Below are 22,396 nucleotides of genomic sequence, written 5' to 3'. Positions count from 1 at the left end.
GATGTGGCATTCAAAATTAAGCTGCTACTATTTAGTTTTCCATGAAACAACAAAATTTATGAAATTAAACTTAAAGGAACAGGATTATAAAATGCTTTGGAACTAACCTGAAAGCCATTTTCATTTGCCTCCTAGCAGCAGCGTGGCCGGCCCCTCTAGGACGACATCTCACTAGGAGGCAGGTAAATCCTGCATCACCCATCAGCTCCACAATATACTAATGGGTGCCATGGGGATGGAGGTGGACACTGTCATGCCTCCCTTCTGGCTTACAAATCATTCTTCTAGGCCCTAAAGTTCTTGGAGGCTATTCTATCATAGTACTCAAGGCGGTATTGCCTGAGTGCAGATTCAGTGAATGGGGAGGGGATTGCCTATTTGGTGAAGCTAAATGAAGCCAGCTACCACACCCATCAGTCATTTGCCCCTTTGGCTCTTCTCTGAACTGCTTTCTAGTAGCTTGTTAGATATATGAGCTCACCTCTTACTTGCAGTCCTTTAACATAGGCCTCCAGGTCCAATTCCCTCCATGGGTATTCACTATTGCTTTTTTCCATTTAGGTAGATAAAGTTAGAAAGAAACACAAATCTGGAGCTGAAGAGATGGCTCAGTGGATAAGAGCATTTGAATTTTTCCAGAGGAACCAAGTTTGGTTCCCAGCACCCACATCATGCAACTCACAACTGTCTGTGACTCCAGGGATGGGAAATGAATGGGATGGAGACGCATGATGTGAAAGACACAAAGAATAAATAAAAAGAAAGTTAAAAAAAAGAAATGGACCATTTTTGTAAGCTTAATTCACCCAATACTTTTACTGCATTTGTTCTGTATGATTTATGTAACTCTATACTGTATTTACTGTATTTTAACTTGCTAACATATTTTTCACTATTGCTTTGTAAGACTAACAAAGCCTTATTCTTTTCAAAAAATTTAAAATTTTTTCAAATTAATACAAGTAAAAGGTCTCATTATTGTGTTTTCAGCCATGTGACATTATTATACTTTGTTCTTCTTCCTCTCTAGCCTCCCCTGTGCTCCCTGCCCACCTCTGGCTCTTTCCCTTCCTTCCCTCAGACGGAATACTGATGATGTGAAAGCAGAAAGGACAACTGTCTGGAGGAAGGAAAGGAACAGAATGCCACACTTAAAGTACACTTGATGCATGGTGATAAGCCCAACTTCCACACCTGAGAAGCTCTCCTGCAGCTGATGTGCTTTGGTTTTGATACTTTGCTATTATCATATGTGAAATGCATATAAGCTGTGCCCTTTGGCTGATTATTTGCTATTATCTGTATGTGAAATGCATGTTACTTGGCTATTATATATATTTGGACTATACATGAGTGCTATTAAATTACATGTCCTATGATAAAATAACAATGCTTGGAGAATCACATTTGTATTGTTTCCTTAGGTTTTGAAATGAAAATAATAAATTTGAGACAAAAATTTACTTGTACAGCAATGTTCATAAAAGCTTTATCTACCAGCAAAAGGTGAACTAACCTGTCTGTCAACAGAAGAATGGACAAAATGTGATGTGGATATTATTTTGCATAAAATGCAATGGTGTTCTGATAGACGCTACAATGTGGGTGAAATTTGAAATCACTATGCCCAGTGAAATAAGATGGATACAAAAAGATAGTGTATGATTCTACTTGTAGGAGATGCCAAAATTAGGCAGATTCTTAGAGACACAAAATAGATTAGGTGTTAACTAAGGCCTAGCAGGGAGAAAAGAATATGGGATGAACTATTTAATAAGGTTACTATTTGGTGAGCTCTACTATTGTGCCACATTTGTTAATATCAACGAACTGCACTTAAGTATTTCACTTAAAAATAGCAAAATCAAAGTCAGTATTTAAGAAGCAGGAGAATCACAAATCAAGAATTTATGCTCTTGGAAGGAGTCTGTTAAGAGAATGAAAAGAGAAGTCACAGTATGGAAGAAAATATTTTACAAATCCATTGAAGGACTTTTACCCAGAATGCACACAGAGGTCACTAACCCAAAAAGGCTAGCTAAAAAAAGTCACTGAGCAAAAGATTTGAAGAGACATTTCAGCAAAGGACATGGGTAGCTAAAAATCCACTGAAAGATGCTCAGTAGTCTTAGCTGAGCTGAGAAAATACACACCAAACTCACTGAGATAGTACTACATGTCTATTAGAATGTTTAAAATTAAAAAGATAACAATAGTGGCTGGCACCAAAATGGCTCAGTGAGTAAAGGCACTTGCCATCAAGCCAACAACTTGGGCATGTGACATGCATGTATGAAAATATCACAATGAAGCCCTTTATTAACTTTCTATTTATTCCTATATTTAACAAATTATTCATGCCTAAAAGTGCCAGTCTGTAACAGCATGTAGATACAGAAGTCAGACTATAACAGGTTTAGGAAATGAATGATTTATTAAAGTCACTGATTTCAATATACAAATAGGAGATCTTTGTGTTCCTAAATGAAATAGGAAATTACATTAAACTCTCAGGTTTGAAGCTAAATCACTACAGTGTTTTGAGTAACTGTCATCAATTCTGCAGGTTCTTAAAGTTCTGTAATGCACAGTAGTTAGAAGTTTTGTTAAACAGGAGTTTAAATACTAGCTTTTTGGGATATAGGACAAGTGTTCCTCAGTCAGTGCAACAGCCACTCAGCATGATCTGAAATGTTAGGAACTTGTTCTCAGCTCTCGTGTACACAGAAGTCGTGCAAATTCCCAAAGCATCTTCTATGACACTGTGTATAAAGAACCATTCTGGTTGCGTTCATCTTTGAGGGCTGGCAATGTTTGTGAGGAGCACTTATGACACTGAGTGGAGATGACTTTTCAACACTCTACCTTTTCAAGTATAAGCTGCCAAAGGCCCATCTCTAGGAAAGACCAACAGCTTAGATATACACAGAGAGAAGGGGTTTTTACAAAGTTCACCCTTTAAAGCTTTTACAAATTATTCCACAAAGAGGTGAACTAAATAAAAGAGAAAGAGGAACCACAATGTGTACACAAACTCAGAACACAGAAGGCAAATCCCAGGCACATAAGAAGCAAGGCCATGAGGCCTGATACAGAAACACAGAGCTCAGCTTATGGTGGTACTTTCACTATTCTACCTTACAGCAGAAAGAAAAGCTAAAAATAGTCATCTTTCAGTTATAGAATACTTCTTGTCGTCTTGGGGGAAGTGAAACTAAAGCACCTATCTCTAAATGTCAACCTCTTGGTCTTTAGTAAACTCTAGTTACAATCCCAAATTAAATAACTATGTGATCTTCAAAACCATGACTGCAATGGTATAGCTTCATCAGGCTTTCAACTATCTTTAAAACAAAAATTACAGGCTAGGTGTGGTGGTGCATGCTTGTAATTTCCAGTCAGGAGGCTGAGTCAGGAGAATTGATCAAACGGTCATGGTCTGCATGTTCTAGGTTGGTCAGGATTCAACAGCAAGACTGGACATACCGATTCACTATCAAATTTGCACTGCTCCATCCAACTACTTCCGATCTTTCTTTGAGACAGGTTCTCAGCAGCCCAGGCTGGCCTCAACTCACTATGTAATAGCAGACCCTGAACTTCTGGTCTGACTGCCTTTACCTTCTGGGATTAAGGGACTGTACATGAAGCCTGGTTTATGCAGTATTGGGATTGAACTGAGGGCTTCATGCATGCTAGTCAAGTACTCTTTCCAACTGGGTCACACTCCAGCACTACTTTGACCTTTAAAATGGGAATTTTCTAGAAAGTAATATTTAATGAAGAGAGTCATAAAATATCACATGAGAGCTAGGAAGATTGCTCAGCTATTACAAGCGTTGGCTGCTCTTGCAGAGGACCTGGGTTAGGTTCCTAGCACCCACATGGTGGCTCACAACTATCTAAAACTCCAGTTCCAAGGGATCTGATGCCCTCCTCTGGCCTCCACAGGCATGCACATGGTGCACAGACATACACACAGGCAAAATACTCATGCACATAAAATAACCAATATAAAAAAAGTTAGACATACTCCTGGCAATTTTTTTTTTTTTGAGGAAGAGAAAAAATGGAGAGTGCAGCTAGAGGAAAATTAAAAGAAAAATAGGTTTTATTTTTATTAAGAAATTATTATTATTGATGTGTATGGGTGCTTTGCCTGCATGCCTGTCTGTGTAACATGCATTCAGTGTTTGTGGAGGCAAGAAGAGGATGTCAGATCGCGCCTGGAACTGCAGTTACACTTTCAAGGTACCATGTGGGTGCTGGAAATTGGACCTGGGTCACCTGGAAGAACAGCCAATGCTCTTAACCACTGATCTATCACTCCAGCCCAAGTTTGTTTTTCAAATAAGAAAATAAGCATAAAAGTGTACACGAATGATAATAAGCTAATAAAGAGAGAAAAATTGATGAATGACATAATGAAATGGAAAGAATTGGTAAGCTATGTTCTTGACTAAGCAAGCAAAAGTAATCTAATCCATAAGGGCAGAAATAAGCCTCAACTGGGAGTTCATCCAGATCATAGAAGAAAGCTACACAACATCTCAGGCAGAAGTGAAGCCAGGAGGAATAAGTACATACACGAGAGCCTGCAAGCCACGTCCACTGAGAAAGCCACTTGTGGCCAAGCCTGACAGCCAGAGTTCAACCACTGCAACACACATGGTGGGAGACAGAATTAATTCCCATAAGTTGTTCTCTGAGGCACACACATACACAATAGGTTAATTAAATGTAAAATATATACATCAAGAGAAGTGATTTTGATTGGTTCCATTTTCTCAGTGAGCAAAAATGAAAGCAGAGATCTCACTGAAGAGGCACAAAGAGCAGCTGGGAGTGTGAGGTGTCCGAGGTCCTCTGGAAAGGGGAGGATGGCAAGCAGAGCCAGCTCCTCTCTCACACATTATTTCCAGCCACCCTTCATATGACATGCTGATGATGAGGAATAGAATCTCATGCTACAAAAATCTCTTGGTTTGTTTAGTCACTTAATATAATAGTATTTTTTAAAAAGTCTCCATAAAATCTTTAGTCCATCACAAAATCTGAATAATTTCTTTATGGATTTAAAATTATTTTCTTTTTCTTTTTTTTTTTTTTTTTTGGTTTTTCGAGACAGGGTTTCTCTGTGTAGCTTTGTTCCTTTTCCTGGGACTCACTTGGTAGCCCAGGCTGGCCTCGAACTCACAGAGATCCGCCTGGCTCTGCCTCCCGAGTGCTGGGATTAAAGGCGTGCGCCACCACTGCCCGGCTTAAAATTATTTTCTTAAAATAGGTATACATCTAAAAACAACATTTTGTTTTCATTTTTATTGTTCTATGAGCCTTTTCTCTAATTTTCTAACTATTTAATTTTAGCAGACATAAACACCAACATTTTTCACAGTGTAGTGTATCACAATATCCCTGGAGGTGTTTCAGAAGGAAAGAAGTTTCAGGTTGAAGGCATTTTGGAAATCTGTTTAATATTTCATACTACCTCCTGCTTAGAGATACATGGAGTACATCATCACAATGAAACTCAACTTCTAAACGCAGTAGGACAGACTCAAGAGCTCCTACTGACATCCCATGGAGTCAGCATCTGAGACAACATTTTATACTAGTACATATGCTAGTAGACAGTTCTCGGAACCTGTCGACAGTCTCTGTTATTCCAACAGACATTTTGTTTGTGGTTTTATCTCCAGATTCAGAATTAGAATATATGATCAAAGGCTAGGCCAGAAGTCTAATGCATTCCCCAGGCCATGGCTCACTAGTCAAGGGCTGAATTTGGCAGTTGCCTCAAGATTTTCTGCTGCAAATGTTAGGACATGGAATTTTCCTTTTTTTGGTAGATTTGAACCTGTAAGGATTCCAGATACTTTAGGAACTCATTAAGCCTAAAAATGGTATCAATATCTAAGAAGGAAAGGCACAGAATAGAGATCATGAAAAGGATTTGTTGCACAAATATTCATTCAACAAACACCGAGCATCTACTATGTGTAAGATATAAGGTTATGCTAGATACTGGGATACATCAATAACAAGTAGACAAAGACCAAAACCAATGCCCCACACGGTCTCATATAGCCCACCTGCTCTCAAACTCCCTATATAGGAGATGTCTTTACTGCTGATCTTCCTTCTACTTTCCAAGTGCTCTCTTCTCTTCTACACCTAGATCATAAGGTAAGAAATTATCTGAGAAGCAGTCACATATGAATCTGATTAACTTTGACTTGCAATGTTTACAGTGCTATCTATCTATCTATCTACCTACCTACCTACCTACCTACCTACCTATCTATATCTGGCTAAGAGAACTAAGGCACAAATATACAAAGGACTATATAAACAATGCCAGGACATGTTAGCACACATATGCAATGCCATTCCTGAGGAGGCTAAGGAAGGATCAATAGCTTTAGGCTAATTGATGCTACCTGACAAAGCTATCTCAAAAAACAAAACAAACAAAAAGAACTATTAAGTAGTTTCAAAGTCCTAGAAAAATCAAAGAGAAGCACAGAACAAATAATTCATGTCACAGAGACCAGGAGGAAAAAAAAGCCCTCAATGACAAAAAAAGAACAAATGAAGACCAAATATAATAAAGTTAACATAAGAAAGTGGATTATGTTTTAAAACCAAACTTTTACAGAGGTTACAGTGTGCTATTTATAATGAAGACATGTGCCACTCTGTCCATTGGAATGGTTTCATTAAAAAAAGATGCACTGGGTCAGGGGAATCTCTGAGTTCAAGGCCAACCTGCTCTACAGAGAAGTTCCAGAGCAGCCCATCTTGGAAAACAATAACAAAAAAGACACAATAATAAGTGTTTGTGGGAATGTAAAATGGTACAGCTGCTTTGGAAAAGTCTGGCAGTTCTTCAAAGGTCATTCAGAGTTACCATATAAAGCAGCAGATCTACTCCTAGGAACATACACAAGAGAACTGAAAATGCTTATGTGCTGGATTGAATGAGAATGGCCCCCATAATCTCAAATACTTGTGTGTTTGGTCCCCAGTTGGTGGAACTATTTGGGAAAGATTGGGAAGTATGGCCTTGTGGGAGGAGGTGTATCACTGGGGGTGGGCTTCGAGGTTTCAAAAGTCCACACCATTCCCAGTTAGCTCTATCTCTGATTCATGCTTGTAGATCAAGATGTATGCTTGCAGCTACTGCTCCAGTGCCATGCCTGCCTGCTGCCATGCTCCCTGCCATGATGGACACTAACCTGAAACAGTAATCCCCATTCAACCATTTTTTTTCTATGATTTGCTTTGGTCACAGTGTCTTATCACAGCAATATAAAATTAACAAAGACAATATCCATGGTGAAAATTGTACATGAATATTCATATTAGCTAGAATACAAGGGAATACATACATACATACATACATACATAATATACATATATAGTCATGAGGGAAAAAAATGAAATTCTAACACATACATGCAAAAAAAAAATTAAAAGCAAGAGCCAAAAATGATAGCACGCGATGTACACCCTAGGAAGTTGAAATAGCTTGAAGATCCTACATTCAGAGCCAGCCTGGCTAGAAAGCAAGACTATGTTACTCAAAGATAGAAAGAGGAACTTTGGGGGCTGGAGAGACGGCTCAGAGGTTAAGAGCACTGGCAACTCTTCTAGAGGACCTGAGTTCAATTCACAGCACCCACATGGTGACTCATAACCATCTGTAATGAGATCTGGTGCCCTCTTCTGGCATGTAGGTGTACATGTAGGCAGAACACTGCATACCTAATAAATAAATCTTTAAAAAAGAAAAAGAAACAGAAAAAAAAAGAAGAGGAACCTCAAGATGTCTCAGCAGGTAAAAGTGGTTGTTGAGTATGATGGTTTGAATGAGAATGGCCTCCACAAGTTCATGTTTGAATGCTTGATCCTCAGTTAGTGGAACTCCAGAGGCTAAGGCAGAGGGAAGGAAAAAGAAGTCGAAGGCTCACCTGAGCTACATAGTAAGACCCTGCTTGAAACAACATATCACAAAACAAAGAGTGCAAACAGTACGTGTACACACACACACACACACACACACACACACACACACACACACACACACACACACGCATGCATTTAAAGAGAAGCAGCAGCAGCAGCTGGGCAGTGTTGGCACATGCCTTTAATCCCAGCACTTGGAAGACAGAGGCAGGAGGATCTCTGTGAGTTCGAGGCCACTCTGGTCTACATAGCAAGATCCAGGACAGCTAAGGCTACACAAAGAAACTCTGTCTCGAAAAACCAACAAAACCAACCAACCAACCAACAAATATGCACAATTTAAAAATAATGACAATAGTAAGTGTGCTGGCAAGGATGGGGGAAATTGTAGAGGCTAAATGTTTAAACCGGATAGCTAAAACTATAATCTCTAAAAAAAAAACATAAACAAGTTTGAACGTAGGTATCTTGCATGGGGGGGGGGGCAATGCTTATTATCCTAGAAGACACAGGTTATTAAATGGAAATCTCAGTGACAAGCACAGGCTCCCTCCCCATGAGTTATGGCCAGGGAGGCCCAGAGGCACCCCCAACACACAGCTATTGTCATCACTCTTGCTTGCCAACCTGCCTGTAGATATGAAAAATACTGCCACTCTAGAAAATGGCTCAGTATTTTCCCAAAATGTAAACACCTACACACACACGACCAGGATGCACTCCTGGGTGTGTGTCTGGAAAAATGTGCATCCATATTGACACTAGTCACCATCTGTGATTGCCAGAAACTAGACACCAAATCAGTCTCAAGAAGTAAATACACTGTGACACATTCATGCCGTAGAATAGTACTTAGCAGTAACTATAAAATGACGGGTCATTTCTATCACTCATCACAAGGAAGAAAAAAGAGACAGCCCAGGTGGTCTTGAACTTCTGACCCTCCTGCCTTTACCTCCAAGTTCTGGAGAATAGATGTCTGCCACCACATTGTTTTATGCTGTGCTGGGCATCAACCTTGGGCTTTAGGCATTCTAGGCAAACACTCTACCCACTGAGCTACATGTGCCTAATTTTTGTTGTTGTTATTTTGGTTTTGGTTTTTCGAGACAGGGTTTCTCTATGTAGTCCTGCCTGTCCTGGAACTCACTATGTAGCCCAGGCTGGCCTGGAACTGACAGAGATCCACCTGCCTCTGCCTCCCGAGTGCTGGGATTAAAGGCATGCGCCACTATGCCCTGCTGTGCCTAAATTTCTTAATTCAAAGATTCAGGAGGGAAGACTAACAATCTGATTTGAAAGAATAAATCCAACAATCAGTTCATAAGAAAAAGAAACAAGCTGGGTGGTGGTGGCGCACACCTTTAATCCCAGCACTCGGGAGGAAGAGGCAGGTGAATCTCTGTGAGTTCGAGGCCAGCCTGGTCTACAGAGTGAGTTCCAGGACAGGCTCCAAAGCTACACAGAGAAACTCTGGGGGGGGGCGGGGGGGGGGGAAGAAAAGAAAGAAAAAGAAACAAGTACCTAAAACATATAAAGAACTCCACCTTTATGATGATCCATTTAGGTTAAAGCTACAAGGGTTATAAATTTGTAGCTATAAATTAGGAATGAACAACAAGTTTTCTATTACATGACATCACTGAAAGCCTAGGAGAAAAGTCTGTGATTTTCATAATAATCAGGGGGATTAAACAATCACACAAACCTTTCTCTGGGAGGAAATTTAGAAACTTCTACCAAGATTTTTAATATATATCCTGTTTCTAGGAATTGTCTTATAAAAATAAATAAAAAATTTAAAAATTGGCTATGTTTAGATATGTACACAGAGGTATGTACCACAGAACAGTCTCTGTAACACTGTCTTAAAACAGCAAAAAACTAGTGAAAAGCCAGACCCCTTCCCCCAAAAAATTGGAGAAATCCATAACCCAGTCACTCACTTGTGAAGCAGTCACTAAAAAAGAATGAGACAAACATTTTCGTATGCAGGAACTGTCTCTAGGAAGATGACTAAGGAACTGTGAAAGCATCCCAAGTGGTGGAGATCAGGGTCGAGAGAACCTTCTTTCTTGTAAACCCTTCCAGATTTTGGAGGGTCAAGTAAGAACAGAAGAATGCCACATGTGTATGAAGATGCCACAACATAAGCCACGGCATTTTTAAAGGTCAGTGTTTGTAACAAATGAGTATATTGTCAAATTTTTTTTAGTTAAAAAAAATTACATGTAATGACAAGTAAATCAGTGAAGGTCAGCTGTTAAAAGCACTCCTCTAGCCCGGTGGTGGTGGCGCACGCCTTTAATCCCAGCACTCGGGAGGCAGAGCCAGGCGGATCTCTGCCAGCCTGGTCTACAGAGCGAGATCCAGGTCAGACACCAAAACTACACAGAGAAACCCTGTGGGGGGTAAGGGGAGAACTCCTCTAGTCCAAATGTCAAGAGCAGCCTCAGACACATCACAAGTTCGAGTCTTAATTAGGCTGCAATAGATACGTCTAAAAAAAAATAAATAGCACAAAACAACAACTCAGATATATCAGTGGAAAAGAATCAACTCTAAGCCAGGTGTGAGGGAACACACCTGTAATCCTAGCACTCAGAATGAGGCAGGAGGCTCAAGAGTTCAAGGCTGCCCTTGGCTACACAATGAAATAATGGTATCAAACTCAAGCAATTCATGCCTAACATCTCAGTACTCAGGAGACTATGGCAGGATTGCCATGAGTTAGTTGGAGGCCAGATTAGGCTCTTAAGTGAGTTCTAGGCTAACCTGGGCTAAAAAGCCAAAATCAATCCACTAACCAACCAAGATGCCTTCTATAAGAAATAAGACAAAAATGTGCATACTTCAAATTTAATAACCCATAAAAAGGATTTTATACCAATAATTGAGGGCTCCCCCCACCAGGAATTCAAGAATAGTGAAATATTACAAATATAGAAAGCCAAGAACATGGCAAAATACATAATTAACATGCGAAAATTAATGCTGGCATCAGAGAAAGACCTCATCTGAAAGAACACCAAATTATAGAACAAGGAAAAAGAAATGACACCAAAAGGCAGGTTAGTGGTTTTTAGGAGCTGGGCAGGGTACTGAACAATGAAAAGTTTTGGAATTGAGATGACAATGAGAGCTCACCCTTTTGTTCTGATTCAAGTAATGGCCCCTGGCACGTCTGCCTGCCACTGTCACATCGCCCTCACTATGGGTACTCTCAAACTCAAGCAAAGGAAGTTTTCCTTCCTTTACATCCCTCCATCACTGTCACAGCAACACAAAATTAGCACAAAATTGGTACCAGGGAAGTGAGGTCACTGCTGTCAGCAAAACTTGAACAGGTGGTTCTTAAGGAGTTGGAACTGGTTTCTGGAGGAGTCTGGAAGTCTGGAGTTAGTAATGGTCTGAGAATACTGTATCCAGACAGAGCTTATCAGGTGATACTGATGGGTGCTCAGAGACCAGAACTCTAAACTCTAAACTCGGGGTGGTGAAGGCCAGGCTCTTCAACTTTCACATAGTAGTTGTCTGTGTCACACTAGAGCAAGAAGTCACTTCCAAGTGTGCCTCCTCTAAGCCTTTGTGGAAGGCTAAGTTTAAAGGTGACTGACTGAGGTGACAGAAAATGTCAGACTGTACCAGGTTAGTGCTGGCTGCATGCACTCACACTTGCAGTGAGACTGTTAGCAGAAAACAGAATTTTAAAAAAGTTTCAGAAACTTCTGTTGAGAAACAGTTGCCCAAATAAGGAAGGTGTGTAAAGTTGGGACCAAGAAGAGTGTGGCAGTTGAGAAAAGTAGCAGCCAAGTACTTTGTGAGAGAACATTAGGAAAGATGCATTAAAGGCACCTCCAGATTGCTCAGGCATCACCCATCAAACCCCATCCAAGCAGGCTCGAGGATATAATGGTCTTATTAACACATTTGAATGATTTTAAGAAGAGTTTTAGGTGCACTGCGAACACGGGGCAACTGACTGAAGTGTTTCCAGTCATCTAGACACTTAGAAGCAAACACAGGCATGATCCAAAGAGGCCAGGCTACCACTGGAACCTGTGGCAGAACCTGGCACTGTCCACATGGTGCTAGTTTTGTTTTAGTGCAGAGTGTCAGAGTTACAGGGTCATGAGGACTACCGCCCAGATTCAAAGGAGGTCCAGGAGGCCTGACACTGTGTGGCAGCAGAGTTAGAACAGCTGCAGCAGCCCTGCACAGCAGTGTGTGAAGTTGAGTGTGAGGACAAGACAGATGGAAACCCCAGGAAGTTAGATGGAACAGGAACATGAAATGACTAACAAGGAAGGCTGCAAGCAGTGAGTAGAGCCAGTCCAAAACAATGAGCAAGGGAGATGAGATTTTAATCTCATTACTGACTCACTTAGAATTTGTCTCTTCCATTTTTAAATTTAAAAAAATAATAATTAAAAAAAGTACTGGGATGAGAGAAATTGGCAGCTATGCCCCAAATTTGCTCATTTTGAAGATTTGTCTAATGTTTTTTGTACCCTCTCTCACAGTAATCTATCAGCTCTTTCCTTTCCATTAGGTGTATCTTTGATTACTTTCCCACCCTTGAGGACAGGAGCTATGGCCCATCAGTTAAAGACCCAGAGGGGGTTGTTTTCTGTTGCCGGGTGGTGGTGGCGCACACCTTTAATCCCAGCACTCAGGAGGCAGAGGCAGGCGGATCTCTGTGAGTTCGAGGCCAGCCTGGACTACCGAGTGAGTTCCAGGAAAGGCGCAAAGCTACATAGAGAAACCCTGTCTCGAAAAAACAAACAAACAAAAAAAGACCCAGGGTTTGGTTTCCAGCATTGACACAGTATTACAACAGTCTCTAACTCCAGTTCCAGGGGTTTTGCCACCCTCTTCTAACCTCCATGGACACCAGGGACAAACATGGTGAACAAACATACATGCAGGCAAACACAAGACACATAAAAATAATCTTTTAAAGGTTGTTTTTCTGGGGCCGGAGAAATGCAGTGGTTTGGAGCATTTGCTGCTCTTGCTGAGGACCCAGGTTCAGTTCCCAGAATCCATGCAGGAGCTCAAGACCATTTGAAACCCTACATTCAGATACAAAACCTTCTCTGGCCTCTGTGGGCACAACGTAGTGCATGTGCATATGTGCAGGCAAAGCACTTACATATGTAAAAATAAATGAGTCTTTAAAAAAGTTTTTCCTATTTGATATTCATCTGTATACTTGAACTTTAAAAATCTCACTTAGGGAGTTCTGAGGGGAGGTCTGAGGAAAGCTAGAGGTGAGGCGTATGGGTGAACATGATTAAAATACATTACACGCATGCATCACATTCTCAAAGAATAATAACTATTTTTAAATCTTAGGAATAATGATTATGTAACCAGATTTACCTATCATTTCCTTTGAGTTTTCTTACATTGTGACCACAGGCTACTAACTGTACACTGACCACTGTATGGAGAGATGGTCAAAAGCACAAGGAAGTGTTTCCATTATACAAAAGGAGGTCTTCTCGGAGCGCTGACCCCATGAATGTACCTGGGAGACTCAAGACCATTCCTAGCCATGTCTCTCTTCTATTCTGACAGTACTTACAGAGGATCCCAATAATTTTGGTGATGAGTTATTCAAATTCTTTTTTTTTTTTTTTTTTGTTCTTATTTAGCTATTTTCATTTTGGGGCATTACTTCTGGCTAAATTTGCTAAAAATAAAATGTAATCAAGGTTTAGTTGTACCAGAGAGGGCAACAAGAAGATGCAAAGGAAACTAGATGCTAAATGTACCACTTGAGTCAAAACACTTCACAGTGTGCTTACTGGCTGGCTGATCCTTTTTAATTTTTATTTGTTTGTTTGTTTAATAAGCCAGGGTATCATGTGCTTGAGGCTGATTTGAATTCACTATATGAACTCTTGATCCTCCTTTACCTCTTGAATACTAGAATTATAAGTTTGCACCATCATGTGCAGCATGAAGGGGTGTGTGTGTGTGTGTGTGTGTGTGTGTGTGTGTGTGTGTGTGTGTGTTTAAATTTGCATTTTATGTGGATGGGTGTTCTGGAAACATGTAAGTCTGTATATACCTGGTGCCTGTGAAAGCCAGAAGAGAGTGCTGGGTCTCTGGGATCTGGAAAAAGACAATTGTGAGCTGCCTTATGAATACTGGAATCAAACCCCAGTCCCCAGAACTCTGAAGCTGTCAGTGTTCTTAACTTGCTGAGCCACCTCCCCAACCCAGATCTCTCAATTTTAACAGGCTTTATTTCATATTTACAACTATATAAATGAGTTCTTTACTGATTCTGTCAAAATTCTTTTCCAAGCAAGAAAGTCTAATATAGCTCCCAAGATTACATTCAAATATTCAGATACCATTCACTAAAGCACACAAAATGCCTCAGCCTTAGACTTCAGGACAATTGTGTAAACACTACTAAATATGAAGCTAGAATCAGCAGATAAGAAGATTATCAACAAGGCATAGGTGTGCAAGGTAAACCTTGGAGTTTTGCTCTGAAGATCAGAGCCAGTGCTGCCAAAGTAGGAAGCAAAGGTTCTAGTGAGGAAGCCTACCCACAGAAATTGAGGACCCTGCCCTCTGCCCCCAAGCTGCCAGCACACAGGAGCACAGCTTGTGCTCACTTCTTCAGAGTGCTCACAACCCCCCTGAAAGCTCTTCCATCACTGCTTAGGTCACTCTGTAGACCAGGCTGCCCTGGAACTCAGAAATCTGCCTGGCTCTGCCTCCCAAGTGCTGGAATTAAAGGCGTGCGCCACCACTGTCTGGCATAGAATGGATTTTTTTGTTTGTTTTTCTAGACAGGGTTTCTCTGTAGTTTTGGTGCCTGTCCTGGATCTTGCTCTGTAGACCAGGCTAGCCTCCAACTCACAGAGATCCACTGACTCTGCCTCCCAAGTACTGGGATTAAAGGCATGTGTCACCGCCGCCCTAAGAAGTTTTTTATATGAATGATTTATATATCTTTAAAAGCCTGAAACTTGCAGATATCTGTATGAAAATACTTCCTTTAAAAAGGAAAGGGATGGGGCTAAAGAGATGGCTCAGTGGCTAATAGCACTGGCTGCTCTTCTAGAAGTCTGAGTTCAATTCCCAGCAACCATATGGTGGCTCACAACCATCTGTAATGAGATCTGGTGCCCTCTTCTGGTGTGTAAGCATACATGCAGGCAGAACACTGCATACGTAATAAATAAATAAATCTTTTTTTAAAAAAAAGGAAAGGGGCTGCTGGAGATATAATCCCATGGTAGCTGCCTTCCTCACATGCATAGGGCCCTGAGCTCAATTACACAGAGGGGTGGGTGGAATAAAGAAAAGAAAAAGAAAAGGGGCTAGCTACTCTGGACTGGAGAGACAACTCAGAGGTCAAGAGCACTGGCTGCTCGGGCAGAGGCCCTAGGTTTGATTCCCAGCACCCACATGGTGGCTCACAACCATCTGTAACTCCAGTCCCTGGAGACCCAAAGCTCTCCTTAGGCACTAGGCATGAATGTGATATACAGACTTAGATATAAGCAAAACACCCACACACGTTAAAAAAATAATAATAATTAAAATTTTAAGGGGACACTAATCTAGCTTCTAAATAAGACTATATATAAGCCTACAATGGGGTGGATGTAGTCAAAGTGCTTGCCTAGCATGCATGAAGTCTTGGGTTTTATAAAACAGGGCATAGTAGCTTGCCTATAATCCAAGGAGGCAGGAAGATCAGGGCTCAAGGCTAACTTCTACTAAATAGGGAATGGGAAGCTAGACTGCTACATAAGACCTGATATCAATACAAACACAGCTTATGGACTGTCTTCTCAGCCATCCTATCTGCTAGGATCGTCAGAACTCCTTTGACTGCAGCAGGAAACACAGGCCTCCTGACATATACCTGTGATTACAGTACTTACAAGGCAGAAGCAGGAGCTGAGTGAGTTTCAAGAAAGTCTGGACTGTATAAGGAGACCCTGTCAATTGATTAACTGATTAATTCCAGTTATAAGCTGAATGTTTTTATGCAGCACGTTTGTGAAGGTCTAGGATTAGAAACACTTATCACAACATCCAGACTGAGTATTTTTAAATTGTGATCATACCAATGCTTATGGCCAAATGGGAGGGGGAAAGAATAATCAACTTTACCTGTCACATTCTAAATCAAGTGACAGCTGTGATTAGGTAATCAACTATAAGATAAGTTCTTTAAAGGCTTTATTTTAATATGTGTATTTTTAAAAATGAAGAAAATACCAGAAGCAATTTAATTTCTCAAAATACATGATTTTCCAAGATCTAAACAAATGAGCTTTTCCGAAAAAATCTGTATTCTGTATGAATGGAGCCACTTCATTCTATGGAGAACACACACACTGAAAGAGTCTTGCCAGGTGTGGTAACACATGCCTTTAATCCCAAGTCGATCTCTGTGAGTTTGAGACAGCATGGACTACATAGCAAGTTCAAGGTCCACCAGGGTTACATAGTAAGACTCGATCATTTACTAACCCAGAGAAACACAGTCCTACAACTGTGTTCATCCTAAATTTTTTTTTTTTTTTTTTTTTTGGTTTTTTCGAGACAGGGTTTCTCTGAGTAGCTTTGCGCCTTTTCCTGGAACTCACTTGGTAGCCCAGGCTGGCCTCGAACTCACAGAGATCCACCTGCCTCTGCCTCCCGAGTACTGGGATTGAAGGCGTGCGCCACCACCGCCCGGCCATCCTAAATTGTTCAGGTTACTCACAATCTTTCTCAATAATCATTTTCAGATTCATGAAAGCACTCCCATGCAACAAGTGTTTAACTGAATCAAGCTTCTACACATTACTTTCTGGTAAGATCGTTTGGTTCAGAATCAAAATGTTTATTTTCATTCTACGATAAGGAATGAGAAATTGAAACATAGTGACACACTACTTTTGTATTTTTATGTGAAAACATACCACATTCCAAACACCTGGTATTTGAATCAAATTCTACAGTAGTCAATTCTGGTTCTTTGTAGCAGTTCTGCTTGGTGCAGTCAGGCACTCAGACAATGAACTAGTACTAACGGAGGGGGGGGTTGGCTCCTGCAAGCCTCTCAGCTCACAAAATTTACATCAACTCATCAGCACATAACCTCACTATATGTGCTAATATTTTGTGTACTGTGTGTTTCTATCTGAAAACTCCTCATTTAATACTATGTGGCTGATCATCAGCCTTAACTCACGACTGACAGTACTGCTAACTCAGCCTGGACAAAGCTTGCCTAACACTGGAATCTTACACATTTGTTGTTTGGGGACAGGTTCTGTGTAGCCCTGGCTGTCCGGGTACTTGTCTCTGCCTCCCAAGCACTGTAACTAAAGGCATGGGCCACCACACCCAGTTCAATCGAGGTTTACATCAATCAGACCATTATACAATATTTTAGGATTACATTTGGGGGCCATTTAAAACAGTAAAAACAAACAAAAGAACCAAGTTTGGTGACACTTGGGAGGTAGAGCCAGGAAAATCTGGAGTTCAAGGTCATCAGCAGCTACATGAGTTAAATTTGTAGCTCTCTCCTTAATATCTTTAGGGTAAAATCAAATATGCTTATCTACAACTATTATACATTAAAATGTCCTTAAGGTGATGGTGGTGGGAGGTAGAAATGGACATAATCAAGATCTATTTTTTTACATGCATGAAAGTGTCAAAGAATAAATTAAAAATGTTCTAAACCTGGGTGTGATGTTTCACATCTTTAATCCAGCATTTGGAAGGAAGAAGGAGGTGGAAGCCAGCCTGTCGACATAGTGAGTTCCAGGCCATTCAGAGTACACAGTAAGACCTTGTCTCAAAAAAAAAAAAAAAAAAAAAGGTTCTAAAAAAAACGAAGTCCCTAAGTCAGGCTGTAGCAGTATATATCGGTAGTTACAGAACTTGAGAGAATCAGAACCTGACTATACACAGAGAGTTCCAAGTCTGGGGCAACATGAGACGTTCTCTTAAAAAACAACAACAACAACAAAAAACCTTCAAATTTTCTCAAAATGTGTTCTCAGATTTCACCTTCACCAATACATAAAACTGAAATACTCAGTGATTTATGACAAGAATCAACAAACTTTCTCCAAAAAGAGCCAGACAGTAAATAGGCTGTGCAGGCACACACGGTCTCTGTTACATATTCACTGTTGATTTAAAACAACAACAAGATTTATTTATTTATGGGGTGGGAGTGGCACACACATGTGGAGGTCAAAGAACAACTCCAGGGAGTCAATTTTCTCCTTGTCCACGTGGTTCCCCAGGATCAAAGTTACGTTGTCAGGCTTAGTGACAAGACCCTTGTCTACCTGTCACCTCCTGGTAGTCACTGGTTTAATTTTAACTTTTCTAGAGTACACTAACAAATTCTGAACTGGGTCTGATGTCTCACAAGTAATCAGGATCCAGGGACCAGAGCCAGGAGGGCTGCTGCAAGCTCCAACTAAGCCTAGGCTACACAGTGAACTCCAAGCTAGCCTGGACTACAGAGTGAGAACCTTACACAACACAATTCTTAACTAGGAATCACCCAAAACAGAGGCCACAGGTTACAACCAGTTTGCCACCATGGGTTACATACCAAGACTCTTGTCTTTAAAAACGATGGGTGTGTGTGTGTGTGTGTGTGTGTGTGTGTGTGTGTGTGTGGTGGAGATGGCGTGCTGGAGAGATGGCTGGCTCAGTGGTTAAGAGCATGCACTGTTCTTCCAGAGGACCCGGGTTCGATCCCCAGCAACCTTGTCAGGTGGCTCACAATCACCTCTAAGTCCAGCCCCAGAGGGGATCCAACACCTCAGGCCTCTTCGCGCACCTGCACTCACATGCACACACAGACACTTAATGAAAGTAATAAAAATAAATCTTTTAAAATTATTTTTATTTTTTGAGATAGTCTCTCTGTGTAGCCCTGGCTGTCCTGGAACTCACTCTGTAGACCAGGCTGGCCTCAAACTCACAGAGAACCACCTGCCTCTGTCTCTTGCGTGCTGGGATTAAAACACTAAAATGTAAGGATAAATTATGGATAAATTAAATCAAACTACAATACCCATATGCTCATCCAGTTGGCATTTCTACTCTCCATAACAAAATTGGTATACATATGAAATATCATCTAATCACACCAACACTTGAGATTTACGTTAGTGAAAGCATGGGAGGCTAACTGTTAAAACCAGAGAGAATTTAAAAACCAGATTAAAATACAAGCTACCAACCTTCTTCTATCAAATTTCAGATGATCTAATGATTATTCTTCAGATGATATGTGTCTACATGACACATTAACTTTATATAAACACAGATAAAGCCGTTAATATAAAATGGTAGAGATCTACATGAGTCAGTCAACAAAAGATGCTTATCTTATTAAGGAAGAAATAAAAGGCAAATCACACAACCCTAAGTACAAAATTCATCTATGAAAAATAACAAACACCATGTGTTAATCTGTGTATACATACAAACTGCTAACAATTTCTTTTCTTTTTTACAATGAACATACATAAGCTTTATATGCATTAGGTAGTTTTTTTTTTTTTTTTTTTTTCTTGTTTGGCCATTTTAAGAATAAAATGGGGCTAAAGAGATGGCTCAGCAGTTAAGAGTACTTACTGCTCTTGTAGAGGACCTGGGCTCAATTCCCAGCATCCAAAGAGTGGCTCACAACCAGTAACTCTAGCACCAGGGAATCTAATAGCCTCTTCTGATCCCCACAGATACCAGGTACCCATGTGCAGACAAAACATTCACTCAAATAAAATAAATAAATAAATCTAGTTTTTTTTTTCTTTAAAGAATAAAATGGTGTTTGTTGTTTGTCAGGCTGGCAAGATGGCTCAGCAGGTAAGGGCATTTGCCTTCAAGCCTGACCACCTAAATTTGATTCCAAGGATTTGCATGGTAGAAAGGAAGAAACAACTCTATGACCTTCTATGCATGCTGTAACACATGCATGAAGGGAGTACACATGTGTATACAGTATACACACACACACACACACACAATGTAAAATTAAATTCATACAAAATAAAATTCATGTTTAAAAATACCTTCTGTATCTTCATTTATTCTTAGAAATTCTGTTAAAAGCAACTAAAATAAAAATACTTCCTTGTTTAGTGACAGAATTTCAGCAATGCATTCAAAATCATGGCCCCACACCAATGCACGAACATGAACCACTGATTGGACTCAGTGGATTGTAAACAAACCAACAAAAAGTAAGTTAGGAAGGGGACATATTGAGGAAGATCCAAGGAGAGCTGAAGGAGACGAGGGTGGCTATGATCAAAATATATTGTATACATATATGAAATTCTCAAAGAATAAATTAAAAATCTAATTTTAAAATTTTGGAGAAGTCCAAAAGACTGGTGGTTCATGCTTGTAATCCCAGTTCTTAGCAGAGGAGGATCAAGAATTCAAGGTCATACTCTGCCTCATGCAGAATACTAGGCCAACCTGGACTATATGAGACCCCAACCCAAAAACATCAACTCCTTCTCTAAAAGTACTCAAAACTTGTTCTCAATACTCAGCAATTCCTCAAACTGAAATGTTTACTATTAATGACAGGAATCAACAAACATTTCTATAAGAGCCAGACAGGAAATACTTTAGGCTCTGGGGGCACACATGATCTGTTATTTATATATTCATTAGCTTTGTTTACATTTTAGGAATATATAAAAAAATTCTGAGCTGGGGATAGTGGCTCTCACGTGCAATCTTAGCACCCAGGAAGTCAAGTAGTCACAGGACTGCTGTGAGTACTGGGCCAGTCAGGGTTCCAGAGTGAGACCCTCCCTCAAACAACTAAATTCTTACATAAATATCACATAAAACCAAACCACTAGAATTAGTTTGCCAGCCACAATTTGTCAACCACTGGTTTCTAACAAGGCAACATCCAGAAAAGTTTGCTGTTAAAGTATATTCTATCAAAGGCATCAAAAATCACAACAAAGTCAACTGTGTTTCACATTAATAAAGCAGATGACATCATACCAACTAAAACTGATTGATAAATATGCTGAACTGTATACCTTGACAAAGCAATCTCAGGATGGGAAACCTACTAACAGAAACTTCTAGCACTCATATTACATATAAATAGGAATCTGTATATGTCACATGTATGACTAACACACATGTCTCCACTTGAAAAACAGCAGCTGAAAGCTAACCACAACATCAAAGCTCAAATTTCCTTTCATGATAATTAAAACCATTTATACATTCAAGTAATCAAAACGGGTCAGATTATTTTAGAGGTCATCAACTGCTGAAAAGAACAGAATTTAGAGACTGGTGGAGATTTGTTTTCAATTGTAATTTATAAGGGTTACTATACATTAATTACAAGCCAGGCACAGTGGAACATTCCTTGAATCCAATGGCTCTGGAGTCAGAGGCAGGAGGATCTTTGTGAGTTCAAGGACAGCGTGGTCTATATAGCAATATACAGGACAGCCAGAGTTTATATGGTGAAACCTTGTTTCAAACTTAGTATATATTGTGTCCGAAACTGTTGTTTACTTTTGTCTAAAGAACAACTTTTATATATAGTTGATTTAAGCTAAACTCAAAAGATTCTCATTAACATCCTGAAGTTACTACCAAAAATGAACTTCATTGAGAATAAAACTGGGTCAGGTTGAAAGTCTAAAAGGAAAATAAATACAAATCCCAGCAGTAACCAAATGGCCTCCTATCTTACCTAGACTGGTGGGTTTGATCAGCTCGTCCAGCAGGTCATAGAATGGTAGCTTTTGCAGCTTTATATCCGGATGGACTGGGTGCAGAGCTGATGGGAGATGTGGGAGTTCCAGTTCATGTTTAGGTCCCAGAAGAGAAACAGGGAGTAGTGGGGATGATGCAGGGTGACCATCATAAGTGAGCTGTGGAATGGTAGATGGAGACAGAGTCGCTGGCATAGGACTTGAATGTACGTTGGGGATAGACAAGTCCGCGGGCGTCATAATTTTCTGAGGGAAGCGCCGCCTGTAGAGTTCTTTGATTTTCATTTGTACAGCAGGACTACAGCCAGCCTTTAACAAGTGCAGGGCTTTTGTAAGAAGTTCGTGTTTGCGTCCGTGCTTGTTCCGCCCAGCGTAGCCCAACAGTACTTGGAGTTCAGAAACTCTAAGGCTCATAACCATTTGCTTAGAGAAAAAAGTAAAATGTAAAATATTAGTATCTGAAACCATAATTTACAATTCTAAACAATTTTTACCTAGCCTCTTCAGATGGTTTGCTTAAATGCCAGCCCACTTAACATCCATTATAAACAAAGTTTAACCATTAATAATAAAGAAACTTGGAAAGTAATATGTTTAAGTTTACTGATTTCCATGTAGGATTATAAAGGACACAGGATCAAGTTACACTATGCAGG

The 22,396-nt window shown here is 40.1% G+C and overlaps 1 protein-coding gene across 2 annotated transcripts in view; it reads right to left on the bottom strand.

The window, feature by feature from the left end:
* Pias1 (protein inhibitor of activated STAT 1) overlaps window positions 1-22,396 on the bottom strand; it is a 113,937-nt gene that overhangs the window by 58,987 nt on the left and 32,554 nt on the right. For both annotated transcript variants that reach the window (XM_028867044.2, XM_028867051.2), the window contains exon 2: window positions 21,719-22,163. In XM_028867044.2, the coding sequence (XP_028722877.1) occupies window positions 21,719-22,163 (445 nt within the window). The remainder of the gene's footprint in view (window positions 1-21,718; window positions 22,164-22,396) is intronic.

Source organism: Peromyscus leucopus, chromosome 7 (genome assembly GCF_004664715.2).
Source record: "Peromyscus leucopus breed LL Stock chromosome 7, UCI_PerLeu_2.1, whole genome shotgun sequence".
NCBI lineage: Eukaryota > Metazoa > Chordata > Mammalia > Rodentia > Cricetidae > Peromyscus > Peromyscus leucopus.
The sequence above is the reverse complement of the archived record's forward strand: the minus strand, read 5'-3'. Positions and strand labels throughout refer to the sequence as shown.